Raw genomic sequence first — 21,244 nt, 5'->3', positions numbered from 1 at the left:
TATTTTATATATTTTATTTTAATTAAAGAGAAATGTAGAAATAGCAAAATGGGACCAGCATAAGGCCTGCAGTGTGTAAATGAGGTGAATTACCTCATTTTTCAGAGACTAACTGACCCTTTGCTAGGCAGCCTGTCTAGAGCAGGGTTGTGACAATCACTCTGCATTTTGAATGTTTTTTAGCAGGTGTAGTTAATTTTATGGGGTTTAAATTATTTAGGTTAGTGCATTAAATATGGAACTCCATTAAGGGCATGGAAAACTCGAATTTCTCCTGGAAATACAACTTTAAACGATCTCCCCTTTTCTATTGCTAACGTAGTTGGATGTTCAGATGATTGTGTCACCTGATGGTGAGCTGTTGTGATTTCTAAGGAACATTTATGCTCTTTTCTTTGGGTTTTTTTGTGGTTTTGGGGTTTTTTTAGCTGATAATGAAATGTAGTAAATGAGAAAGAAGAGGTGGCTAAAATATCAATGCCTTGTTTATTCACAATATAGTGAGTCTGCTGGTTGCAGACTGGGAAAAGTGGGATTTGAGGTGCATGGACATGTAATGGTGGGAGGCAGGCTGTGACACAGGGTGCTCATCTGGACTTGCAGGGTCTTTGCTGGTGTAGAAACATCACATCCTTTCTAGGCTGGTGTAGTCCTGGAGCTCTACTCATTGCAAATTTCTCCATGAACTAGAGGTGACTTCTTAAGCCTGGTGTTCTTCAGTCTCCTATTGTTCCTTCTCACCCTGAGTTTCTTCCAGGAGCCTTTACCCAAAACTTTTCAATCCTTAGCCACTGCTATTTTTAGGAATAAAATGATTTAATATTGTATGTGAATGGCCTAATAATGTCTGTATGCCTGGCTTTGTTCCCTCCCTCTTCTGTCCTGCAGGTAATTAAATGCCCTTAGTGTGGATCTTTGCTCTGCTGGCATGCTTGGATGCACAGCAGCTCTTCCCATAGCTTCTTTTCGTCTGCCCCATTGCAAGAAGATGGCAAAAGCAAACATTACCAGAGACATCATCCACAGACAGATCAAGGTATGTGTTAGCCAAGTTTTCACGTGTTGGGTGGAGAGCAGATAGAGAATCAACGTTCACACCGGATTGGGAAATACTCATGTTGTTGCCTTTACTTCTGAAAACATCTCTGCTATTTAGGTATTGATAAGCTGTATAGGAAGCTTAGGAGAACAAACACCCAAGACCTATCACAGAATCACAGAATATTGGGGATTGGAAGGGACCTCAAAAGATCATCCAGTCCAATCCCCCTGCCAGAGCAGGAACCTAAATGAGATCACACAGGAAGGCGTCCAGGCAGGTCTTGAATGTCTCCAGAGAAGGAAATGTCCTTAATGAAGAGCTGGGATGAAGTATGGCATAACAGGGATACAGTTCTTCTCCCTAGCAGGAGCACACTGTGCTAGTTTGACATCAGCAGGTCTGTTCCTTTGGAAGAGAGAAATCTGTCAACTTGTGTTTGGGCACCATCAAGGGCCCTTAGCTAGCTTCCCTCATGAGTTTTCTGTCTGCTGCTTTGTGTGTTCTCTTCGTGTGATCTTGCCATCAAAGGTATTTTCTGACTGTAGTCAAGCTAATGATCTCCGTCTCAGTCTCTTTCTGTCTCTCTCTTTAAAGAGTGGTGTGTTTGCTTCCTTTGTGTGGGGGGAAAAACTTCCACGGTGGTTGGATCAGTCATCTGATGGCTGCGTTTGTGAAATATCTCCCAACGTGAAAGGAGTAGCTGCAGCAGACACAATAGGCAATTATTACTTGGACTCAGAAGCCTTAAATCATTTGCAGCTTTGCTGGTAATCAGCATTCACAAAAGTAGTGGCTGGAATAAGGAACTAGGAGCTTGAATGCTCACTTCACTTTGCAGTTTGGTACCAAACTTTGCATGAGAAGCTTGTCATTTAATCCACGTGCAAAGATTTCTGTTGCTGCTCTAACAAGGAAAGGATGTTTCTGTGGTTACAGCGTTAGCCTGGGACTTTTTCACACTGTCTGCTCTGTTAGACTTTCATGTGTGACCTTGGGAAGGTTGCTAAGTCTGACAGTTCCTTGTAGGAAAAGCAATATCCTCCTGCACAGACCTCACAAAGCCACTGAGGTTGCAGTAGCAAGGCAATTATAACTGCAGCACCTTGCACTGGGCCTAGCAGTGTTTCGGGAATGCTAGCTGTAAAATATATCAAGGGCTTTGAAGATTTTAATGGAAGTTACTACAAAAAACCCCAAGTTTGTTTTATTTTTCCTCCGATCCCCTTATATCTGTCTCCGTCTTGTTTGCAAATAGCTTTTGTTGTGTGGAGTTTGTTACTTAACGAACATTTAATTACATGTAATGTAGCGTGCTCGTTCTTTGTGTCTGCTCTGTGGTGCTAACGTGTTCCTAGTCCCATCAGTGTCATTTTTGACATCAGTGTTCTCATCTATAAATGGAGATAACGAAGGCTTAAGCTGTCTTCTCCTGACTATAGCATGGCGTGGGGCAGGACCAAGACTGGAGCAGGTCCTAGGAAGGAATCTCCTCGGACTTTAGATGTTCCATCCAAAATATGACTTGCATTCCCTTTTCTTCAAGCCTGCCTCTGCAGTTGGCCTTCTTTCGTGGAAGCCATCTGCTAATGCATCTGTGAACCCGGTGAGATCACAGGGGAAACAACTGTCCTGCTTTTCTTCACCTTCATTTGTACTGACGCAGTTCTGTGGCAGCTGTTCTCATCCCTGTAGAACAGGCTGTGCTGTGGTGCTGCAGCTACGTGCTCCTGCTCCATTTCTGATGAAAGAAGCCATCTCTAAAGGATGCTGTCCAGTTACCTTCCCCAGTACTTTGCCCTGTGGTGGTGGTGCTTTAGGATGGATTCTGTGTGATGGCAGACTTCTCCTGAGCAGCTGTGGTCTAGCATTGCAGTGCTCAGGAGTGAGTTGCTTCCGAAATCCTTGCCAAGGGATAATGATGGGCATTCCCAAGCTCTTCACAGAATCACAGAACAGTGGGGTTTGGAAGGGACCTCAGGAGATCATCCAGTCCAACCCCCCTGCCAAAGCAGGTTCCCTACAGCAGGTTGCACAGGAAAGTGTCCAGGTGGGTTTGAACATCTCCAGAGATGGAGACTCCACACCCTCTCTGGGCAGCCTGTCCCAGGGCTCCGGCACCCTCACTGGAAAGAAATTTCTCCTTAAGTTTGTCTGGAACTTGTGATGTTCCAGTTTGTGCCCATTGCCCCTTGTCCTGTCACTGGGCACCACCGAGAAGAGCCCGGCCCCATCCATTTGGCCCCCACATTTCAGATATTCACAGACATTGATCAGATCCCCTCTCAGGCTGCTCTTCTCCAGGCTGAACAGTCCCAGCTCGCTCAGCCTCTTCTCTATCTTCTGTTTCTGGCCCAAAGTAGGCAACATACTCTGTCTTAGTGTGGGTCTCTCCAACCTTGTCTTGGCTACCTAGCTGGAGCCTGGCAATTAGATAAACATCATTTTAAACCAATTCAGGGGTAAGGATTATAAACTGCCCACCTGGAGATGATGCAAACAGTATCTCCCTACTACGGGACAGGTACCTGGTGCTATAAACACCCCAATATCTGGCAAAGTCCCTGCTTGATTTTTAAAATTCTTGAATCTTCTCTTAGAGGGAAGAAGGAATGTTTTGTTTGTTGTAGTCAGTGTGGCTCTTGTTTGCCTCGTGCAGGAGAGGGGTGTGCTGGGCTTTGAACGCCACTATCACGTCACCGACCCGTTCATTCGACGCCTGGGCCTAGAAGCAGAACTGCAGGTAAGTGAGCAGCGTTTAAAGAGCAAACTGAGCTGCTTGTTGTACAGCTTACCACAGCAAGGCCAGCGTATGGGAGTGTCTCTCTCCTGTATGGGATAGATACTGATTACTTAGTCTCCTAAACTGCATTAGAGCCAGGAATAGCTCAGTGAGATGTTGTGTGAGCTGTCTGCGTTACCTAATGCACCTACGAGCGAGCCTTTAACGGGTGCGTATCAGCTAATCCCAACAGCAGTGCTGGAAGAAGGCGATTGCCAGTGGTTCAAGATGCTCAGCTCTAATGCTGAAGAAGAGGTTGTTATATTGCAGTCTGACACAGCTTAAAAAAATCTTAAGAGTATCTTGGTTTCAGGCAGGAAAGGATTCTTTTGTCCCTCTTTTCAATTACATCTCCCATACCAAATGCTCCTCAATGCTCCCCTAGTCTTTGCTGGTACAGTTGTTGGTTAATTTGGATGAAGATGGATGATACAGTCACCCAGCAGCAAGGTGCTTCTAAAAGAGTTATCAAAAGTGCATTTTCCCTGCATTCCCAGAGAACCTGTACATGTAATTTGTCAGCCTAGCCAAGGGCTTTTGAAGCAAAGTCACCTTTCCGTGTGTACAGCAGGATTTCATCTGTAGCCTCTGAGACTAAACTGCCATTTTATCCACCACTACAGGGTTGTTTTTTTTGTTTGTTTCATTTTGCCTTTTCTACCCCAACTGCTATAGCATGTCGGTCTTTTCTGGAGGTACTTTATCTGCCATGTGAGTGGATTTTTTTGCAGGGTTGGAATAAAAAAATCTGCTTGTATTGGAACAAGTTGTTATATGTGGGGAGCTTGCTGTGTCCTTGTCTTAGAACAACTCTGATAAGTCTGAAGTTTGTGTAATACCATCTTCCCTTTTTTTTTTTCTCCTCAGGGTCACTCTGGGTGTGTCAACTGTCTAGAGTGGAATGAAAAAGGAGAGTAAGTATGTGGCTTGATTCTGGGGATCAACAAACTGATAACCCCAGGTTCTCCCAAGAGTAGGATGTAGGTCATCTTATCCTAAGCAGCTGCTTTCCATTCCTAGTAAAGTGGAGCTCAAGCTCAAAGTTTTGAACTGTAGTAGAGATCACACTTCCAAAGAAGCTTTGTTTTGTTTTTTTTTTTTTAATATAGCTGGATATTATTAGAAATGCCCCTTTAGTGAGTTCAGAAGGGAAGTGGTCAGACTAAGAAGTGGAGATTGAAGGCTGCTTCTCTTCTCTTAAGTGGTATTATGGATTATACTGGATCTTTAGGATTTACCCAGCTGGTAGTGACACTTCCCCACCCCCTTCACCCTGCGTTAAAAGCTTCTGCTGGGGGACAAATATATAAGAGAGGGAGGGAGAACATTTAACCCTCTGCAGCTTTAGAGAGAAACTAAATGTAAAGAGCATTTCTGTTAACCAAGTGGAATAAAGAGTATCTGCATGAGAAATAACTGTATGGAAGGAAGAACGTATATTTCTTGATGTGCTTCTTAGAACATCCACAGTCTGCTGTCTGATACTCTTCAGAATTATTTACCAGTGGAAAATTGCATGTGCTTGGAAGAGATCTGGCTACAAGGAAATAAGTTTTAAGAGCTGATAGCTGCAAATGTCAAATTCTTTTGCTTCACCTGAAGATAGATGTAGAAGGCAAACAGCACCTTGCAGTATCGCTGCCACACCCTATACTTAAAAAGCAGTCTGTGAATCACTAAATGAGCCCATCAAAACACACAGATGTGCCCAGCTGCCTTTTTACAACTTCTAGGTATCAATTCTGCAAGGCAGAATTCTTGGGACTGCTTGAGCACATCCAAAATCCAGGAATGAATGCCTTGGCTTGGGTTTAGGGATGATGTGGAGCAGTTAACACAGCCAGGCTCATAAGGAAAATGGAGATCCTGCATTTTGTTGTTGACCAAATGCTCCTATTGTTTTCCCCTGTGCCATCTGAATCTGTGGTGAGCTGGTTCAATGAGCTAAACCAAAGCAAAACAGTCGCTTTATTTTCTGGGGAGTTGATATTTGGCTGGTTTAGCTCCCTGAACTGGCTGAATGGATTGGTGTATGGGGAGCAACAAGAGCACGTAGCTGAGAAAAGAGAGAGGAAGTGGGCTTCTTAGAGCTGAATTAACTTAATGGCTGTCTGTGGTCAAACCACTCTAAGAAATGGGTCACAGCTTAGAATAGAAAAATACATGATGCATACTGCTCTTCTGTTTCTTTTAGCTTGTTGGCCTCTGGCTCTGATGACCAGCATACCATTGTCTGGGATCCTCTACACCACAAGAAACTTCTTTCTATGCACACAGGACATACTGCAAACATCTTTTCTGTCAAGGTATGTGGTTAGAAGGAATGAACAGCTAACAAAATCAGCAACCTGGGCAGCAAGAGAATAGATCCTTGTTGGGAAAGATTTTCCTGAAAGCAGTTTCCCTCCCCAAATAATTGAATATTTCTAATATTGAGAAAAAATTGTGTTAAATGTAATACCTGCTCCCAGGCTTATCTCATTCTCTCTTTGAAGTCAAAGGAGATGGTTGTAGCACATTGGGATGTGTGATGAAGAGATCATTGTGTGTGCTGGGGTAGCTGGTGACTCTTGAGTTGCTCACTGGCATATGTGTGATGTAGGTAATAATGTGGGTCATCCTATGTTCCTAAAGTAAGCTGCTCTGTGACCTGCCAGGACAGCTCAGTGATGTCTGTGTGAGCAGCCTCAGCGCTTCTCAGCTTTGAATATCAAATCTCTCTCCCACAGTTCTTACCGCATTCAGGGGATCGGATCCTCATCACGGGAGCTGCAGATTCCAAGGTGCATGTCCATGACTTGACTGTCAAGGAGACCATCCACATGTTTGGAGATCACACCAACAGAGTTAAGCGGATTGCCACGGCTCCCATGTGGCCTAACACCTTCTGGAGTGCGGCAGAAGACGGGCTAATCAGGTACAGAACTCTCATTGTTCTGCCCCAAAATTAATTGGATTAGGATCCATTGCTGTATGTACTACGTGCAGATCTGAAGAGAGACTGTCTCTATACTAAAGAGCTTAAGCTAATCTCTCCCTTTCCTGAAACTGAAAGGATTCATCTTGAAATGTAGACTCCTCTGATAAATACTGTCCTCAGCTCCTCTGTTTTCTCCCACTGAAAAGGGAGGTCAAGAAAGGAACAGCCATGTCAAATGGAAGGGAGATACAACACTGAGTGATGTTTCCCTCCAGAATCATCAAGACTCTTAAACGAGTAATGTTATTGTGAGAGTCTGTTCCACTTTTCATATGAGCTACTGTGAGGTCATGACTTAGAGTTTAATTTGGAACTTGAATAATTCTGTGCACGTTACAGAGCTGGTTTTAGTGGTTATCCTGATATTGAGGCCTAGTGTTTATTGAACTGAGGTGCTTCCAGTAACCACCTGTGGCACAAATAACTGTTGCTCTAATTTCTTCACGCACAAGCCAGGTAATTAAACATAGGTCAGTATAAATGTGCTGCTTTGAGTGGTCTTCAGTTGGTCACCATGGAAAACTAACCTCTCTCTTATCACTGCCTCTGTTATCTAGTGACAGGGATTGCCTGACTCTCTCTTCCCTTTGCAGACAGTACGATCTGCGAGAGAACAGCAAACGGTCAGAGGTCCTGATAGACCTGACAGAGTACTGCGGGCAGCTGGTGGAGGCCAAATGCCTGACCGTCAACCCCCAAGATAACAACTACTTAGCAGTAGGGGCAAGTGGCCCCTTCGTGCGGCTCTACGACATACGCATGATCCACAACCACAGGTAATGGCACCTGGCTTCTCTGGGCAGATGTGAGCTGTACAGAAATCTGTTCAAGGCTCTGGTGGGAAGGGGGAGTTGCAATGAGCTGGCACTCGCCTGTCTCACTGTGCAGTTTTACCCAGACTTTTCTATCACCACAGTCTTTTTGAGCTGTGTGAGGACACTGGGGTGGTGTGAGGCAGGCTTGTGACTGCCCCGCTGTATGGGCATGAGGCCTTGCCCTTGTGTGTGAACAAGAAGTGTCAGCGTAGATCAGACTTCCAGTAGTTGAATGCTGTGATTGTAAAGTTATTCTTCTTTCTGCCTAGAAAAAGCATGAAGCAGAGTCCTTCAGCTGGAGTACACACGTTCTGCGACCGACAGAAACCCCTCCCGGACGGTGCGGCACAGTACTACGTGGCAGGTACTGGGACCTCTGCTGGGGGTGACTTTTAAGTGATAGGACTTCTCAGCTAATGCCTGAAGAAGCGGAGTTCTACCCATCACATAAGAAACCAGAAGAGTTCTTCTCTGATAGAGAAATGTTCCATGGAATTTCAGTTTATTTCACTTCTATGCTGTGAATTGTTGCTTATGTTACCTGCCCACTTTCCCTGATTTGGCAGTGGCTCGTGTTGCTGAGCTGCCCTTCTTCTTGTCTAGTGTAATTGTCTTTTTGCCACTTCTATTGGAGAGTCAAGGATTGGATAACCTGGGCACTATAGGTTTTCTCCTGGAACTGATCCCAGCAAGGCTGCTGTTCAAAATCTTTTTGGCACAGAAGAGAAGTGGCTTGTCTTCATCCTGAAGATGAAGAATCAGCAATGCAGTATCTGGGAAATCTAGATAACATTCTTCTCTAATGCTCATTGTTTACTATCTTTTCCCCCCCCAAATGTTTGGGCTTGTTTGAAAGTATCTTAGACCAGCAGGTGCAGCAGACCAGTTTTGACAGTCTTGCTTCTGATGAGTCCCACTAGAGGATTTCTTAGGTCCCTTGAATTGGTCATGCAACACATCTGCTGTCTGAAGCAAAAGAACCTGTGTGTGAGCTGAATATTTAGGAGTCTTGGTTTGATTGTGCTAAGGGCTTTAATAAGGAAACCTGATTAGAGGGTTGAAGATGGAGGTATTTGTGTGCAGATGGTCGCAAATCACAGAAGCCAAATCCGTAGTGAATCCCTAAAACTTGAGATTCGCTGGGTTCTGCAGAGTTCATTGTTAGCAAGCTCTTTATAATCCAGTCTTCTCTTCCTATGGAGAAGAAAGAATTCCTTAGATTCAGATGGCACAGGGGAAAACAATAGGAGCATTTGGTCAACAACAAAATGCAGGATCTCCATTTTCCTTATGAGCCTGGCTGTGTTAACTGCTCCACATCATCCCTAAACCCAAGCCAAGGCATTCATTCCTGGATTTTGGATGTGCTCAAGCAGTCCCAAGAATTCTGCCTTGCAGAATTGATACCTAGAAGTTGTGAAAAGGCAGCTTTGCACATCTGTGTGTCTTGGTGGCTGGTGGAAGGATTTGATAAACAGCAGTTGGAAATGGAAGATCACTTAGGTGCCTTGTGCTTCCTGACATTGCTCTCCTAACAACCCCTTGTAAAAGGGAACAGCTAGAGTAGGACAAAGACAGCAGTTACTAGTTGTACTGATATGTACGAACCTCTTCTCTCCACAGGGCACCTTCCAGTGAAGCTTCCAGACTACAACAACCGGCTGAGAGTTCTGGTGGCCACATATGTCACCTTCAGTCCCGATGGCACTGAGCTCTTAGTCAACATGGGAGGGGAGCAGGTAAGAAGACAGCTCAAGTTTGCTGGAATGCTTCATAACATGCCATTGTGTTTGGTCACCATATGCTGTTGTGCATTCTTGAAAACAAGTATAGAACTTCTCTGTGGCTAGTAGGATTGATTTTAAACTGTTTTCTGATTCATTCAAACTAAATGCTTGGTATTAGGGATTTATTTGTTATGCTACCACTGATCAAACTTGAACTACATTGAGGAGGGGGGAAAAAAAACAAGTCTTAGAATTGACCTTTGCTGACCTAGAAAAGAATTCATAACTCATTCTGGAAACATCAAACTGCTTCTGTAATAGAATCTAATGAATAAGGAATTTAGAGAAGCAAAGGCCTTCACCTGGAATATTGATTGCTTTAATTTCAAGCGCTGGGTGATATTCATGGATCTTTTGTAATGCCTATCAGTGAAATGAGAAAATCCTCCTGACAGGATTAATCAGCATGGATTAAGCAGGGACTTCACTTGTGGGCAGGTTACTCTGTGGTTGTCCTCTACAGATCTCTTTCTCACACATACACTCATTCCCTTTAAAAAAAGGTGCTGACTTAGATGACTTGTAGGTCTGATCTGGGCTGTCAGTTCCTATACCAGTGCAGTTTTAAATTGGGGCTTCACAGAGCTGCTTGCAAAATTTCTCAGGAAATCCTGGGTTCATCTCAGAAAGGCTTTTGCCTTGGTTTAGTGTACTGCTTCTATTCTGTCAGTAAATGTTTGATTTCTTCATGATTGCTGTGTTAATAGTTAAAATATCTTATTGGAATTGAAGGTATTTGAGCAGTAGGTGTGGAGAGGACTTGCTCTTCTCTTGAGTAAGATGAGGCTCCTATTTCTCAGCATTATTCTTTCTGAACCCAGTGCTGGAATGGACCATGCTGCTGGTACTGCTGTCATCCTGTGGGTACCTGTCTATAAAGAAGATTCCCAGTTAGGAAGTTGGAAAGAGCAAAATTCAAAGGAGGAACCATATACCCATCTAGCCCTGTTTTATTTCTGTGACTTGAGCATCTATGTTTCACTGAGTGTTTTTGTTTAATTCTCTTTCTTCATTCCTTAGGTCTATTTGTTTGATCTAACATACAAACAGCGACCGTACACTTTTCTCCTCCCCAAGAAGTGCCATACTTCAGGGGGTAAGTATGATGCTGTCATCAAAGAGAGTGGAAGGCAGAGTGAAATCACATACTACACAAATCTCTTTTCAGGGTTGCAGCCCAATCTGGGCAGGAAGTAGGAAGATGAAGTAGGGCACAGCTGTTGCTAGGCTGTTTCTGCAGTGCAGCTCGTACCTTGAGTTCTAAAACCCTTCTACAGAGTGACAAAACATGTGTCTTGAGGGGAAAAGTGAGCTGGTGAGAGGTGTGTGTCTGTGCGAGCGAAGGAGAATGCTTAAAGCTGTGCAGAAAGGATGAAGTAGACTTCATAAAGTGATTAAGGTCTTGGTATTGTGTCTTCAACTAAGGGGGAAAACTTTGTGAACAGGCTTGGAAAGGGTATATTGGTTTTATTGTTTTAAAACTTATTAGTAAAATGTAGACTACATCTGTTATCCCCTTATACACCCATTAGGAAGGAGACAGAACAATCTCTTCCCTAGTCTAAGAATCTGGCCTGGCATTAATATCCCTGCTGGTGGTGAGATAGTTGAATCAAAAAGTCATTTATTTGATGAGTAAGTATATCCAAAAGCCTCTTTATTCCTGGCCTGTTTTCTTACATGGCCTGTTTATACACAGACATTGCAGGGAAGTACACAGTGAGTGGTTACAGCGTTATTCCTCGGGCAGAGGCTGACTCTTATCAGGGAGTGTTCCCTGCTCAGCCCCTTCGCTGTTCTCAGAGCACTCTGGCAGAGTTTGATCTATGTGTGCCTTAGGCCTTAATCTAACACTCACATCCTGGTAGCAAATATATGCCCTGCCTGCCTTTTTCTTCTTTCTTGAATGCATGTGGGTGATCTGTACTGTGGTATCTGGTGAGGTCACGCTTTAAATGGCAGGACAGCGTTTGAACAGGCTCACAGTGGTGAGGTTGCAGCAAACACTCCACCCTGTTAGGCACAGAAAGTTCAGGCAAAGGCTCTGAAAAGGTGATATCAGTACAAAGGCTGAACTTCATGTGCACGCACATCTCTGCACCCTGAAATCTCTGAGCAGTTCAGTAGACAGGTTGGACAGTGTCCTTGGTTTCCCATCCTGTGAAATGGCCGCAGGAGCACTCCCAGCTGCAACATAAATGCAGTTTGTAAAGATTTTAGCTGAATGTTTTCTACAGAAATGGCAGATGATGTGACTGCATGATCTTCAGAGGCTTACTTCAGCTTTTAATGGCTCCTTGAGCAGTAGGGTGAGAGAAGAATGAAAGGAAGAAAGCATCTGAAATTCCTTTACTGAATTCCTCCAGTGGTTCTACTCATCCTCCTTGTTCTATTAAATGTTCAACAGCTTATCTCTATCATTCTTTATCTGAGTGAATATAAAATACAAAGTTACTGATGTTACTAAATACTTCTGCAGTTTAAATGTCAGGCTTCTGGTGATGAGTGAGGTACTCCGATTATGGCCTAGACTCAGTCTGAAGGCAGTTAAGTTCAAGCTACCCTCTCCTTTGTGTTTGTGTGTGTGTGTGTGTACTTAGTTCTATGTGTATCTGGTTTTCTGTTCTGGAGTTGTATTGTCAAGGATACTGCAGAGATTTTGTAGTAAATGTAAGAAGTTAAATCAAATCCAGGTGGCTGGAGGAGATGGGGCTTGTGAATTCTCCTCTGAGTGGGGCTGTAGCATTGGCTTGGCTCTGCTATAAAATAAAACCCTGAGGCTTCAGATACTAGTTTCTATAATCTGTATTGATACTGAGCATGGATGTATTTTTTTGTTTGTTTGTTTTTTACTAACTTTCAGAAGTGCAGAATGGAAAAACCTCTACCAATGGAGTGTCAAATGGCATCCACCTCCACAGCAATGGCTTCCGCTTGTCTGAAGGAAGAGCACATGTGAGGTAAGGGGACAGCTGTACCTACATGAAAGCCCTACAGCTTTGTTCTTGTACTCTTCCTCTTGCCAGAGTTAGGTGCTGCTAAACAAGGTGAGAAGTGCAAATGCAGTTGGTGTGTTGATTTGATTGTCAAGTGGCCTCTCTCCGAGGAGGTCTTTGTTTCTGGTGCGTGGGCTATGAACAAGAGTCAGATCAGGCAAGAGCATCATGTTGTCCATGAGGATTTTTCCCCTATTATGATGAATGACTGCAGACAAAACTAAGAAATTACTTTTCAGGCCTGGAAGCAAGGTGTTCTTAGTTGTTCTGGGTGGTTGTTATGTCCTGACCTGCAGGAACTGTGTCTTGGTAAATGGGAGAGGCTGTCAGGTCAAAGGAGCCTTGCTTCCCTTTGCCATGTTTTTATAGAATCATATCATAGAATCATATCATAGCATGGTTAGGATTGGAAGGGACCTTAAAGATCATCTAGTTCCAACCCCCCTGCCATCAGCAGGGACACCTTCCACTAGACCAGGTTGCTCAAAGCCTCATCCAGCCTGGCCTTGAACACTTCCAGGGAGGGGGCATCTACAACTTCGTTGGGCAACCTACAACTTCCTTTGGGCACCTGCCTGCTGCAGACTGAACTGAAGTGACCAAAATTGCTTTATGACAACGACACTGGAGTCATTACTCTGCAGTCCACATGTGAGCTAGGAACAGATGGAGAGCCCTCTTCCATTGTTCCTGCTGCTTTCTTTCTTTAAGAGCAAAATGCAGTTGTGGCGAAGCAGAAGCAGACTTGAAACACATCTTGCTGACTGTTTTTCCTCCAGCTGATGAGACGTGGTTAAAAGTCAAGACACAGTTGCTTAATACCATATATGGGTAGTCTAGGTTCTACCAAAGTCACTTTGTTGAATGTTTTCAGTTTGTTTCCTCTAGATGGCCCCTCCACCACGGCAGCAGAGATGTGGCTGGAATTTTGGGTCGCTGAGCACGGGCCTTGTGCAGCCCTGTGAACCCAGATGCTTGATTTCCTTCTGAAATTGCATTCTGTTATACATTGCTGAAAGAGGATTGGAAATGTTGTTTATGGAGTCAAAGCAAGGGTGTATTGGTGAAGTCTGAGGGATTCAATGCTTAAAATACCCATTATTCAATTTTGAGTGTATGTCTGTATATAAAGAAAAAATGAAAATAGTCAAACGATGGTCAAAAAGAAACTTTCCTCTTAAATTCAGGTTATTCAGGTTCAGGGTCTCTTCTGCCTTTTTTAAAAACTTGTGGTATTAGCTAATGCTTGCTGGGACTTGCTAAGCTAGAACAAAACCCTGCAGACATTTAACTGGAGTTAGCAGAGCATTAGCATATGAGACTTACCTGTGCTCCTTTCTTCTTTCCCTTCAGTCCCCAGGTGGAGTTACCTCCATATCTGGAGAGAATCAAGCAGCAAGCCAACGAGGCCTTTGCTTGCCAGCTGTGGACTCAAGCCATCCAGCTATACAGCAAAGCAGTCCAGAAAGCCCCCAACAACGCCATGCTGTATGGAAACAGAGCTGCTGCCTACATGAAGCGCAAGTGGTAAGGAAGCAGAGAATATCAGAGAGTTGAGTGTCACAGGCACTGCTGGTGCCTGACTTCAGAGTACCGTGGCTGCCTTGTCCACTGTCCACCTGGCTTCCCTGTGTGCAGAGCAGGGTTGGGGTCAGTGGATCAAGCCGTAGGTGGGTCACCTCTGGCACAGAACAAGGGGATTGCACAGCAGTATGTGTTGGAGAAATTACAGTCACAGATACCACACAGGCAAACACAGCTGGTAGTAGCTCATCTTTTTGCCTACTGGCATGCTGAGTAATGTTCTGTTCCTTTCCTGTTTAAAAAGAAACCAAAAATCCACTTCTGAGTAACAGCATTATGAGTATCTCCAAGGGTGTTTGCTTTTCTTTGGATAGTTCTGATCTGCATTACAGTATGGCTCTAAATCTGCTGTCAACAGATGAGGTAATGGTTACTGTGCTTTATAACTTCATATCTCATTATATGAGATTGTTGTAGGCCTGCCTGGAGTTGCTTTGGTTGCTGTTTTATCCAAGAAATTACTACTGCAGATAGATGTGACCTGGTGGTTCCTGTGTTACTCCAGTTAACCCACATTCCCCGTGACTGGAAACAAACCTCTTTGAGGATTCTGGGGAGGTGGCAACTGGTGCCTCAGAGTCTGAAGGAGGTTCTGTCTCAATTGTTGCAAAATATGCTGTTAGCCTCTGTAGTAGGTAATATCTTCTGACCAACAACCAGAGCTGCATCGGCAAGATACAGCAGAGTTATTTTAGTATCTGTCCCCTTGAGCAGAGCAGGACTGAGTAGCATGAGTTGCCATTAACATATTTAAAATAGCTGTGGTCCTTCATCTCCATTTGCTTTGTGAGGATATCCTTCTCTTCTCCCTGTTGAAATCCCCAGTATGAATTCTCCCATCTTCTTGCCAAGATAAAGAGCAGCCAGCAGTTGTTGTGACTGTTGGTAACTGGCCTACTGGCTGTTTTGCAATAGCAGAGATTTGGGAGCTGCCTCAAAAAGACCTCAGTGTTCAGAGGGAGAAGAACAATAGGTTTGGATTAAGGAATGGAAGACAGAAGCTGAGTGCTGATCTCATGAATGACATTTTTCTTATAGGAATCGTTTTTCCCGAAGGATGTTGGCAGATCTGAACCTTTCTGTGTGTCAGCTAGTGCTTTGCTACAGTTTTTGGTAGCAGGAAGATGTGAAAATATATGCACAATGGGTTTCTGTGGCACGCAATGATTAGAATTTAAATAGTACTGAGCTGCTATCTTCTCAGGTGCAGAAAAGATGGAGCACTTTCCTGCTAGGAACAGCTAGTGTATGGCAGAAGGTGGCTGGGGTGTCTCTGAGAAGGAGGGTGAAGCAGTTGGATGGTGACCCACGCTGAACCACTCTGTATCTCTCAGGTGTCCTTCATGTTTGGAGCAGGAACAGCTCTAGGCCACCCTGCAGAACACTGTGGGTCTTGCTTTGGCCTCATTCTCTGACTAACAGAGAGATTGAGAAAAAAGGAAGGTCTGGAATTTCCTAACCTCCCCTTGCTCATCTCCCTTAAGATGCTACTCGTACTCTGCAGGCTTCTCAGGCTGTCCTTTCCAAATTTGCTCACAAGAGCCAACTGCATCACTCTCCAGATTGCTGTTAGCAGTCTGTGTTGACAGTACTTAGCTGATTTCTAGTTAGGGCATTTTTGCACAAGCTGAGTCAAACCTGTAACAATGGGAGATGTCAGTGCCTGCTTTCCATCTCAAGGGGTACGTTCTCACACCAGTCTGTTGGGCTGTCTGACACTGGGTAGTTGAGGCTGAAGGATTTTGGAGGGTGGCAAAGCAGCTAATAGCCCAATCAGCTCTGAAAATGTGAGACACCCATCTGTCATCATATCAGGTAACTTGCATTGTCTCTTTCTCTGAATAAACTTGATTAACACAGACACAGTGCTGCAAAGACAGCCCTCAAGAGCCATGTTCCTTCTGCTCTGCTGCAGATCTCATGGACAAGACATTCCACCTTCTGTGCTACCAAGCTGTAATAAGTGGCCAATATCCACCTAGACTGGAGGGAGCAGTAGGATGAACGGTTTGCAGAATGAGTTTGTGGCACTGAATAAGTGCTGCTTAGCATGTAACCCAAAGATTTGGAGCTCCCTTTGATGGGCAGAGACACAGGAGCAGCTCTTCCCTGACAAAGACTCCATGTCATCTAAAATTGTCACCCTGTGGAAGGTACAGGGCAATTCACCTCCGTCCCCTTGGGACTGTTTCAGACTTTGGTAGGTGCAGTGCTCATAGGTTCCAGGTATTCTACTATTATTATTATTATTATTATTATTATTATTAGCCATCACATGGAGACTTGGCACTCTCTTAAGACAGATTGTGGTGCCTCTGAAGAGTTTAGGCTTGATGCTGGTACACCAGGCATGTCAGCCCTGGCTGACTTCTCAGCCTCTGTTAGTCTGAATAGCAGCATGCAGAGGTTCTTATTCCCACAGCCATGGAGCTTAGGGAAATCAAGTGTAGTCTCCAGTAACTGTAAACAGGATATAAATACTTGTTATATTAGCCATTATTTGCTGCACCTCGAGTGCTGGGTTCAGTGTTGGGCCCCTCACTCCAAGAAGGACATGGAAGTGCTGGAGCGTGTCCAGAGAAGGGAACGGAGCTGGGGAAGGGTCTGGAGCACAAGTGTGCTGAGTTCATGGCTGAGGGAACTGGGGTTGTTGAGCCTGGAGAAAAGGAGGCTGAGGGGAGACCTTCTGGCTCTGTCCAAGTCCCTTGGAGGAGGGTGGAGAGAGGTGGGGGTGGGTCTGTTCAACCAAGGACCAAGGGACAGGACAAGAGGAAATGGGCTCCAGTTGCGCCCAGGGCAGTTGAGATGGGATGTGAGGAAGAATTTCTTTGCTGAAAGGGTTCTGAGGCATTGGAAGGGGTTGCCCAGGGCAGTGGTGGAGTCCCCATCCCTGGAGGGATTGAAGAGTCATGTAGACATAGTGCTGAGGGACATGGGTTAGTCATAGGGGACTGGTCAGTGTTGGGTTTATGGTTGGACTGGATGAGCTTAAAGATCTTTTCCAAACCAGGCAATTCTGGGGTTCTGTGATTGTGATAGCAGTCTGCTATAAAGCTTTATTTCTAAAACTTGAAGATTTTTCCTATAAAGGTGAGAAAAGACTGCTGCTTTAGATATTTGTCTATCAGGGCTATGAAGCGTGGTGGTTCTGTAGCTCCTTCTTGAGGGCTACAAGTGGCTGTGGGCAGGGAAACATGCTGCCACGTCGTGTGTCCACCAAGGGGCACGCGTGAGCTGCCGTGCTCTGAGGAGGCCCCACTCGCCTTGCAGGAGAGGCCTTGTGTCTGCTTGGCCAGAGGGCTTGTGCATCCTCCATCTTCAAAGGACTTCCCTAAATGTGTTCTATCAGCCAGCTCTGCTCTGTCGGATTTAAAATGGCAGGTCAAGACTTGCTGGGCTTCTCTGTGTGGTCACGTTACGGGGCTGCCTGTTGTACGTGGGGAGGTGCAATCAAGAAGCTGGGCTTAGTCAGATGGTGCCCCTGGGAAACAGCAAATGCTATTAGTACGTGAGCTTGTGGGGTGTCTGCTTGCACAGAGAGAGCTGGAAACAAGCAGCTTTGGAGTGAAAGGAGGGCTAGGAAACAGCAGTGGAAAATGTATGCTGTTTGTGCTTGGGCTGTGTAATCCACCCCTGCCTTTTCTTCAGGGATGGGGACCATTATGATGCTTTAAGAGACTGCTTGAAGGCCATATCCTTGAACCCGTGCCACCTGAAGGCCCATTTCCGTCTTGCCCGTTGTCTCTTTGAACTCAAGTATGTGGCAGAAGCACTGGAATGTCTGGATGACTTTAAAGGGAAGTTCCCAGAACAAGCACATAGCAGTGCCTGCGATGCACTAGACAGAGACATCAATGCTGCCCTCTTCTCCAAGAGCGATAACGGTGAGTGCCAGTGTGCAGTGATGTTCTTCAAGGTTATACTAAAATCTAATAATCAGACAAGGAATTTTCTCCTTAAACTGCCCCTCTGAAGTAAAGCTCCAACTTCTGAGAGAGATTGATTGTTACTGCGCACAAAAACTGGCCTGAGCCTGTTCTTTCCTTGCGCCTGGGTCCCGGTTTTCTCTTGAGCAAGAGTATGATAAAAGGAGTCTGATGTACCCAGGAGATAATCTGGAAGGAAGCTGGTGCTTCTAAGCCCTGCTCCCTGCTGGCATTGTCTTTAACTCTTCTCTAACACCGTTGGGGTCTCCTACAGTGCTTTGTTTGCTGGGAACATGTTCCTCTCTAAATTGTGATGAGGGAAATCTGTTGTCTTTCCAGCTGAAGACAAGAAAGCGGGTGGCCCCATCCGGCTGCGAGCCACAGGCCGCAAGGATTCCATCTCGGAGGATGAGATGGTGCTGAGGGAACGCAGCTACGACTACAAATTCCGATATTGTGGCCACTGTAACACTACTACAGACATCAAAGAGGCCAATTTCTTTGGCAGGTACGTTGGCAGAGCATAATAGGGATGCAGGACAGGAGTGTGAGCAGCAGCAGAATGCTCTCTTCCGTCGGATAAAGCCTCGTGCGTAGCCCCGTGTGACTGTTCATAAAATGACGCTGACACTGGTTTGCAGGGTTGAAAAAGCTGACAGAAACCCTCCTCCTTGTGTGGCTGCATGAATCGCTGGTTCAGTAGCAGATGCACAGAGGACCCAGTTGGGCTAGCGTTTCAGAAAAGCCATTTGGGATTGAAAACATGAATCCTGGGGATGGAGGGAAGCAACACAGAAAGCTTTATCTGGATCCATAAGCATGAGGGTGGCAGCCTGCTGATTATAGAAGCCAACTGAGGTTCTCGTGTCTGCTAGAGACTAGCTTTGGCTCTGAGCTGTGATCTCCAGTCTCTGCTCCTCTCACCCTAGCAATGCACAGTACATAGTCAGTGGGTCAGATGACGGCTCCTTCTTCATCTGGGAGAAAGAAACCACCAACCTTGTTAGAGTGCTGCAGGGAGACGAGTCGATTGTGAATTGTCTCCAGCCTCATCCCAGTTACTGCTTCTTGGCCACCAGCGGCATTGACCCCGTTGTACGACTGTGGAACCCTAGGCCAGAGGTAAGAGCCATGGTAAAAGAGCATCTTGTTGTCATGAGATGTAACACACACACTGGTCTTTCCTACTGGGATCTCTTGTGAGTCGCAGCAGCAGTAACAGCCCCTCTTTGGTCCTAGAGCTGCCTTGCTGAGTTTCTCTCCCTTCTTGTCTTGCAGAGTGAAACCCTTAATGGCCGTGTGGTAGTAGACATGGAAGGTGCTTCCCAAGCTAACCAGAGACGAATGAACGCAGACCCGCTGGAGGTGATGTTGCTGAACATGGGGTACCGGATTACAGGACTGACCAGTGGTGGGGCTGGAGGTTCAGATGATGAAGACAGCTCAGAGGGGCAAGTCCAGTGCCGGCCCAGCTAAAACAGAACTGCCTCTCCTTCCTCTAATTATTTGGCTGAAAGGGAACCTAGTTTCCTTGGTCCTGAACTTTCTCTGATGAATGACTGCACTGTTTCGCACTATGCACAGAGTAGGACAAGCTGTCAGGGGCAGGAGCGGCCGTCTCTTTAAACCATCACCACCACTTCCTCCTTCTCCCGTCAGGCTCCTGAGCAGCGTGGCAGTGCAGTCTGGGGTTTGCCTTTAGTGGAATTTAGTCCCAGCAGGGGTCTTTGAGTTGTCTGTAAGCAGTGTAAACTGGTGATTTTTTTTTCCAGAGCTGCTGTATGATCTGGTACAGGGGGATGTTGCCTGCATTCGTGCATTTGCAGAGAGGATGTTAAAATTCCTGAATAAAATACAAACCTAGGGCAGGGGTTATGGAGTGAATTTACTGCAGTGATCTTGGTCTTGAAAGCTTGACTCTGCTTTTGTGCTACCAGCCTGTCTAGAGGCCCCTGGTTTAGGGTTGTTGGCCATGAAACACCTGTTTTGTCCTGTTAACATCTTTCTTCTGGCTTCCATCTCCAACATGTTGTCACCAGATGTAGCTGTGTTGTATTAAGGACTGGATATTGCTCGTCTTGTCCCTGGGCATCTGTCTTAGTTGATGAATCAGTGAAGACACTGAGTATGTGCAGCTCAACAGGGCAGGATGTGCTTGCCCATCTCTGATCTTTCTTTCTGTGGTTTATGAACCCATGGAGAAAGGTGACAGCAATGGGAGCAGGACTGATCAGAGGCGTAGGACTCACGTAGCTACAGCTACTGAGGAAAGGGGCTGGTAACTGCACTCTTCCCAGAGTTTCTCCCTCTGTCGCTCAAAATGCGTGTAGCTGTATTCACCTTCTCCTCTCCGTGCCACCCATGCTGGAGCTGAGAACGTTGCCACCATGTAGATGTTGTAACTAAGGTTTCGAGCTTTTAGACAGCAGCGTTTTTGTGCAGTCAGCTGCTCTGTCTTGGCCAAGGTGGGCCTGCTCTGCCTCATTGTTGGTGTAATATCTGGTGGATCAGTGGTCCTCTCAGGAACCCTCCTTCCTCTTCCCGCTCTCCACACACCGACTCCGGCTGCACAGCCCAGAGTACACCTAGAAATGCAGCACTGTACTTCCATTCCTCCTCCTCTCATGTATCATGCAGCCCTGTTTTTTTTCCCCTCTTGCAGTTGCCAAACACTAAATATCAAATAGATCTTACACAGCTGTGGTACAACCGAATCCGAAGAGGTTGTTTTTTTTCTAGGACTATCAACTAAGACCAAAGAGCCCCTGGAGATCTTAACTGCTCTGCGCTGTCTCGTATCTCTTACTGCTGAAGGTCTGAACATGCTAGCCTTGGTCCCAGGGGTGTGAGATGTGTGTCTGGGAGTGTGTGCGCATGTGTGTGTGCTGCATTAGGGCTGTTCTTCCATGTGGTGCAATCTCTGGTCTTCCTGTTGCTGCTTTGGAAAGATGAGAGGCCTCCCTTTCCTCCTCCTGGCTGCTTCTGGCTGCCAGGCATTGATGAGAGAGACTGCGCAGTGCTGGCTGCTGAAGGTAACTGGCGTCCTCTCCCTTCCAGAACAGTCTTTACGAGATGAGTGAGCCTTGTGCAGGAGGGAGAGAGGTCACAGAGTCTCATAGCTGACAGCCTCTCTCCAAGGACGCTGTTCCTGTGTAGACATCCCCCCCGTTGCAGTCGCAGTGGAGCTGACTGGGACTGATCTCTGCCCCTCACACAAAGATGTCCATCTGCTCTTTCACGTGTGGGTGAAATGGAGCCGTAGTGAACCCCGGTCTTGCGGGAGCATCCCCCTCACCACCCCGAAATGACTGGCTCCCCCTGTGCTCTGCTGAGCT

General features: G+C 45.7%; 1 protein-coding gene across 2 annotated transcripts; it reads left to right on the top strand.

The window, feature by feature from the left end:
* The first annotated feature begins 881 nt into the window (after window positions 1-881).
* On the top strand, window positions 882-19,793 carry WDTC1 (WD and tetratricopeptide repeats 1). 2 transcript variants are annotated; one of them, XM_010170084.1, is made up of 15 exons: window positions 882-1,036; window positions 3,699-3,782; window positions 4,689-4,735; window positions 6,016-6,127; window positions 6,551-6,738; window positions 7,395-7,577; window positions 7,886-7,980; window positions 9,240-9,355; window positions 10,424-10,499; window positions 12,270-12,363; window positions 13,753-13,926; window positions 17,632-17,867; window positions 18,249-18,417; window positions 18,839-19,031; window positions 19,188-19,793. In XM_010170084.1, exons 1-15 carry the CDS (start codon window positions 929-931, stop codon window positions 19,383-19,385), a joined length of 2,073 nt encoding a protein of 690 aa, XP_010168386.1. In that variant the 5' UTR covers window positions 882-928; the 3' UTR covers window positions 19,386-19,793. The 2 variants fall into 2 exon arrangements, with proteins under 2 accessions (XP_010168386.1, XP_010168385.1); XM_010170083.1 differs by having other exon boundaries at window positions 12,267-12,363.
* The last annotated feature ends 1,451 nt before the right edge of the window (window positions 19,794-21,244 follow it).

Source organism: Antrostomus carolinensis, unplaced genomic scaffold (assembly GCF_000700745.2).
Source record: "Antrostomus carolinensis isolate BGI_N321 unplaced genomic scaffold, ASM70074v2 scaffold41546, whole genome shotgun sequence".
NCBI lineage: Eukaryota > Metazoa > Chordata > Aves > Caprimulgiformes > Caprimulgidae > Antrostomus > Antrostomus carolinensis.
The sequence above is the reverse complement of the archived record's forward strand: the minus strand, read 5'-3'. Positions and strand labels throughout refer to the sequence as shown.

Coding starts and splice junctions, on each gene's coding strand:
- WDTC1 (XM_010170083.1), top strand. CDS start 929: ATGCTTGGATGCACAGCAGCTCTTCCCATAGCTTCTTTTCGTCTGCCC. Junction 7,981..9,239: donor GGCACAGTACTACGTGGCAG/GTACTGGGACCT, acceptor TTCTCTCCACAG/GGCACCTTCCAGTGAAGCTT. Junction 19,032..19,187: donor TGTGGAACCCTAGGCCAGAG/GTAAGAGCCATG, acceptor CTTGTCTTGCAG/AGTGAAACCCTTAATGGCCG.